At 40.6% G+C, this 6,291-nt stretch overlaps 1 protein-coding gene across 1 annotated transcript; it reads left to right on the top strand.

Moving 5' to 3' along the window:
• Positions 1–620: 620 nt before the first annotated feature.
• Positions 621–6,291, top strand: LOC110973420 (cytochrome c-like). The gene is made up of 3 exons (XM_022224256.2): positions 621–782; positions 3,565–3,777; positions 4,274–6,291. Exons 2-3 carry the CDS (start codon positions 3,588–3,590, stop codon positions 4,429–4,431), a joined length of 348 nt encoding a protein of 115 aa, XP_022079948.2. The 5' UTR covers positions 621–782; positions 3,565–3,587; the 3' UTR covers positions 4,432–6,291.

Genomic DNA, 6,291 nt, shown 5'->3' with positions numbered 1-6,291 from the left:
ACAGTGTTAGTGATGCCGTAGTCGCTATGTGCCAGCAGGAGGCAGCAACCACACTCAAGTTTCCCAGACTGCTCAAGACACAATGTGAAATCAATATGGTGTGGTCAGGGGACGAGACCAACAGGAACAACGAACGGTAGCCGTTAGAAAACATCAGTTGAAAGGTGTATTTGGAATGGATCTTGCGGCCGCCAGTGTCTGTTTCATTATATACGGGTCTGTGCAAAGTAAGGGTCATATGCACAGACACGGGGAGAAGAAAAAAGGTCAAAAATTTTGTTCGATTCAGGGGGAAAATTCATATTCAAAATCAAGGTAGCGAAGTAAGGGAACTGTAACCTCCTCCCTGGCCCCGCCTACAAGCAGCACTACCACCTTCAACACGGTATGTTCTACGTTTGATGATTTGCACGTAGCGCATGCATCATCACATGGGACATTTGACCCTGCACTTTTGACCCATTTTTTTGGGTAAGTTCATCTCACAAGGCAGACATACTATGTTGAGAGTATTTTGATTGCATGCTTGATTTTATATCTGTCTAATTTTATTTAGTGAACCGTAATTAGTCAGAAATTTCATCTGAAGGAAAATGCTAAGATTTTTTAAGAAAGATACTAACCAATGGAAAGGTCGCATTACCGGCGTTTTCCAAATAAGGCTGAAAGAATGATGACGTAGCAGGAGAGGCGGACATATTACGCGTGCGCATTTTTACGCAATTCCCCTCACAAGCGTCACGTTGCATGAAGAAGAGCGAGGTCAGAATCCTGTAATTTTGGTGAGTTTTTGGGTGGAAATAAGTATATATTTGCCACACTATGTAATCTGTGTGGAGAAAAGGTGTTTTGTGATTAATGGTCAAATTTTAAAAGTAATCAGTGCTTGTATTTCAAAGATATGATCTTCTGAATCCGCCGATTGGCTTAGAGATTGACTTTCTGTGCACGGTTTCATTTCAAGGAATATGAATGATGTAACACCGGACTTGTTAGGTTGAAAGTTGAATCGTAGGCAAACGTGGATAAAATCTCTGATCATAAATTGCATCATGAGTGATTGTACGCTTTATTGTAACAAAAATGCCGACTTGATCGACTTAAAGTTGTTATATTTCTTGAGAAGAGTCCAGTGCTTGCTCAAACATGAGTCAAACCGAATTAAAACTGAAAATATCTTAAGATGTTATCATAAAACATATACATGTAAAAAGTCCACAGTGATCAAAGAGATTGGATTTATATTTTCAATTTGAAACATGTGACACGACCTTACTTAACCATGCTTAAATAATAAATTATTGTGAGGGCTTGCTTGCAATTATATTTAATCTAATCAAACATGTCAAAATCATGTTTTCAATGTTCAATATTTTGGCGATGATGACCTTTGTTGGGATAGGCCTCCATGCACAAAACTTTGCCAGGATGCAGTGTTCATTCTCTCTGATTCTCCTGTCATGTCTGAGCGTGGCCACGAAGGAGCTATAAAACTTGTAGACCTATGTTGGAATCATCAATATTCTTATTATTCAATCTAAAAATTCCAAATTATTAACCAATTTTTGGGGGAGTGTTGAAACTCTTGATCTGTGGTTTGTCCTTTCACTGATCTGCTGATTTATCAAGCATTCACTGCTTATTCGATGATATTGACATCATTGATGAACGTGGTACTGCAAGGCAAAACTTACCATTCAAGCATGTCAAATTAAGAAAAGTGTGAACAATAAAATGGTGAAGTTGAACATTACGCAGTTCACAGGTACCGCTATCTGTAAACTGGGACACTTTCAGTTTGTACAAACATTTGGTTGAATGGAATGTAGTGTTCACACCTGACGAATCGGAACCAGTGTTTGGCAAAAGCAAACGAGGAGTTGAAGGAGACATAAAGGAGGCAGGTTGAAGATTGGGAGGTTTGCCTCTGCTGCAGTGCTGAGTGGCTCGCATGAGCATGAGTCCATCTTCCTGTGGGTTGTTAATTGAATTTCCTCCAAGGTCTGATGCGGGGGTCATATCTCGGTCGCACTGAGGTTTCGTCGGTTCCCCAAGCCCTAGAGCTGTGACATGCTCAGCCTAGCAGTATTTCAGTGCTGAGTTTGTCCTCCCGAGGGGTTTATTTGTAGGTTATTCTTCAGTCTTCTTGTGAAACCACATCTAAGTTGACAACTGAAGACCCCAAACTGTTTATGAGCATCAAAGACAGAATAAAAAACCAAATCCCAATTTCCTGGGGTTTCCGAGCGCAGGATTTTCTGCTGATGGACCTGCTGTCCATTTCGTATGCAAAGATTCTGTAATGCTTGTTCAGAGAGTGTGACATACAAATGACAGTGTGCTCGTTACAAGTTCCATCCAGATAATTTGTATTTGGAATACGTGTACACTCATGACTTGTGGTTTGTGGTCATGCCTGTTATTTTGAGTCATAAAAAAACTCACTTCGAGTTTTACTTTTCGTCACCAACCTGCCAGGACATGAACATGTATGTCATCATCCTGGTAAAAACCTCCAAGGCCACCAGATGACAGCATTTCCCTCTGTAGACTATTGAGACATTCCCTATTGTACACATGCTCATTGTGTATGTCCTTGAATGGACTTTACACAACCAGCTGTCTTGGCAGTCTGCCAATGTGGTGGCCAAGTCTGAATTTATGAATGGAGTTACATCAGAACTGGTCAGCTGGTTGTAGTGAGTCACACTGGTAGTTGAGGTTGGAGGAAAGGCGGCATTTGTTTGGGGGGATAAGTTTTTAAACCTGAATCACTGGTACTGTATATGCAGCAAAGGGCTGACAAGCTTATGCATCAGCATATGTGCGAATATAGCCTTGGTCAAGGCGCTTGTCATTAATAGCCGCACCGCATTGGCCAGCTCGTGTACACGTATTCTCCGTTGTGTACATAAACATGATAACATATAACATAGTCAATGATAGGGCCTAAAAACCACATGTAGCTGGTCGTATAAATCTTCTCAACTCGGTTCTGAGTTTTCCTGCATAACAACACGGGTAGGGCTACATGATGAATAACTGTTAAATTTACATCCAACTCGCACAAAAGACATCGGTGACATGACACACACATTTCATGGCTGCCATGCTTGCTGTTTTGGACAAAAGTCTTCAATTAACTGATAAATTGCTGGTGCAGATTTCAAATTTATAAAGAGAGTTTTAGTACAATGACGCATTTCAGCCATGACTCAGACAAGCTTGGCCAGTATTATGTTTTGGTGATGTAATTGCATATTAATATTATGGTGATATTGGTACGAGCTGTGATTGGATAATCCATAAATATGTACGCCCCCACTCATATTGTATTTGCATACAAGCTCTGCGCGTGAAATCTTGCGCAAAATAAAGAAACACTCAAGTCTTCGTGGACGGTTGAACCAAGGCATTTGTCCGGGTTCAGCTGATTTGCGTCATCTACAGTGCGAGAACTGTTGACTTCTGTCTTCAAGTAATGTCGGTTTCTGGAAATGTGAACTTGACTGTCAAGCAAAACTTGAAACGTTGACTTGTTCTGTTATTTCTTCATTATCACAGAGTAAAGACATCCTGAACTGAAAATGTCCAAGGCTGAAATCAAGCCCGGCGACCCGGCAAAGGGTGCTGCCATCTTTAAGCAGAAGTGCACCCAGTGTCACGTCATAGACAAGACAGGCAAACACAAGCAAGGGCCCAACCTAATGGGCCTGTGGGGCCGGAGGACGGGCCAAGCGCCAGGATTTAGCTACACGGATGCAAACAAGAACAAAGGTGGGAGAAATAGATAGCGGCTACGTCGCCTGCGTCGGATTCAGGCTTCCGGTTTTCTCTTTGTCACCATTTTCACAGGCTGAAACACAATGACTGTGGTCAGCCTCTTATGAAAATTGTATAATGAACAATTATGATTTCCCAAATTGACAAGTGAGTTTGGAAGCATCTAAAAACAAGGATTTTCGTGGTTTGAATAGGCTTATGGATGTTTGTTGAAAAAAGGCACGATGGTCAAGGTAAAATATAGGGCAAGGCATTGGCCGTGAGGATTGAAACTTTTTGTGAGGCACCTCGACCAGTGAGAGGGGCAACGACGGCGCTGGCCGTTCATTTTGAGGCCTGGTTTTACACAAGTTCACCCCGTCCATTTAGTTGTGGAGTTACGCAGGGAATCGTAATGGACTTCATCACAGTCCCAGTTGACGACCTCAACTCTTACATATAGAAAATTTTACCAATTAATAACTGTCCCCCTTATTTTGACTTTGAAAAGGTGTTACTTGGGAGAGAGAAACGCTATTTACATACCTCGAGAACCCCAAGAAGTACATCCCAGGAACCAAGATGGTCTTTGCCGGCCTCAAGAAGAAGAAGGAACGTGAGGACCTGATATCGTACCTTGAGGCGGCAACGCAGGGAATAGAAATCTAACACATGCTCCAATGCATATGATTAACCTTTGACCTCTGAAGTCTAAGACAAAAAAATGCTGCCCCTAGTTTTATTATCAAATATCCCCCGGTGCATTTTTAACAGTAATCTTTTGGTTTTTTTTTTAACAGTTGTGCAAGGGGTTTGAAACGCGACAAAACTTTCGCAATTATTTGAAAGCAAAACGAATCAGACTCAACACCCAACATGTATCAGATGTTGTTACTGAACCCTTAAACTGTCACATTTCAAAAACCAAATTTTGTTTGGACTTCCAAGTTGCTGTTGCCAATATATCTTCATAATTTATTTCTTTTTTAATGGAAAAGTGTGAAACTTCAAGTGTTTCCTGCTGATTTTTTTTGTGGTGGGTACATATCTGTCTGTACGTGTGTGTGTGCTGAAAGTCTTAATGCAAGATTTTGCCTAGCGTATTTTTAAAGAATCCAAGGATTTGTACATTATCATATTAACAAAACTGTACATGGAGCCAACAACTATGATTATGATTGAATGTGCACAAAGGCGGTTAGTGTGGAATTGATTACCACTCGACAGGAAAACACCATCTGTGTTGCCTCCAGACAACACATTTTGCGGTTGTACCAAAGATGGAAAGAAACTTTGGATTAATCTCACTGTTGACTGTTGTACAAATTTATAATTATGAAGAGTCTAGTATGTGGTTATTGGAGAACTTACTGGTGACATGTTCTCTGTTATGATTTGCTCACTACGTACCACTGTACATGCATGTAAATCCAAAAATACCCAGGGACACCTAATTTCTCTGAATACGGATTGGATGTGTAGTGGGTCACATGGGGTCAGTGTTTCCACGCATACACAGTGCATGATACCCACCATGCAACTCTCTCTTAAGTTTTAAGGTTCAGCTGTCGCCAGCGCTTGATGGAGAGGTGTGCGTGAGTGAACAGACCGCAAGGGATGCATACAGTAAACTGAGGCAGAGTTCACTGGATCATATGTTTGCCACCGAGACAAAAAATTCTTGCCCAGTTGCTAAAAAACCTTTTCCTTCACTACTTGCTAGGTTGGAAGCCGTTTTGTCTTAAATTATCAGAGGTCAAGAACAATAAGAATTGCATTTTATTTGTGTGAAGAAATTGATTCCCCCCGAGTGGACGATATTAACTGCCTGTTTTCAACATTAGTACCGAATGTTAGCATTCCCTGTGTTTTAGGTTCCTCATAGCAATATTATACAGTGGATGTAAAACACACATAGGTGCATAACAGTGTGGTTAAAATACACAGTCATGTCATTTTTAACACAAGTAAAAAAGTTTTTCATTGACATCGATGTATTTTGTGTTTTGGGGGTGTAGATTCATATGTTAACATATTTATGATGGATCTGGGGAAGCAACTACATTGTATTAATTTTTGAATCATCATTCTGGCTAATAGTTTTGTTCAAAGTATACATCTATTTGGAAACTTAAAACTACACTCCAGAAATCCTCAGGTAACCAGCGTCAATTCACAAGACAAAACCAGTTCTTAAATTTCACAGCAGCACACAATTAGATTTCCTTCACAGTCTTGGTTTATTCTTAGCTCGTGTGTGAGGCGGGACCTACGTGTATGTTTATTCTGTAGGCGGACTGGTCCCTCGTGGTTTTGGCTGTGAGCTGCTCCATTATTTATTTGGCTGTTGTGTCTTTTTAAACCGAGTGAGCACTTTTACAGTATTCTTTGATACTGCGCACGGCTTTCCGTGAAAAGGTTTTTTTTTGTCCAACCAGTCTTTTTCCATGTGTATTTTCTTCCCTTGTTTGAATTGATTCTTGACCGATTTTTGTTGTGGAATAAAAAGTTATGATGATTGACGTTAAA

This window comes from Acanthaster planci, linkage group LG17, assembly GCF_054643075.1.
Source record: "Acanthaster planci isolate LZ-2023a linkage group LG17, COTS_SCS, whole genome shotgun sequence".
In the NCBI taxonomy this organism is placed as follows: domain Eukaryota; kingdom Metazoa; phylum Echinodermata; class Asteroidea; order Valvatida; family Acanthasteridae; genus Acanthaster; species Acanthaster planci.
This window is presented reverse-complemented; position numbering and strand designations above follow the sequence as displayed.

Bases quoted from the DNA above. Each gene is read 5' to 3' on its own strand.
- LOC110973420 (XM_022224256.2), top strand. From the start codon at position 3,588: ATGTCCAAGGCTGAAATCAAGCCCGGCGACCCGGCAAAGGGTGCTGCC. The intron at 3,778-4,273 runs GTGGGAGAAATA...GACTTTGAAAAG, and splicing joins GGATGCAAACAAGAACAAAG to GTGTTACTTGGGAGAGAGAA.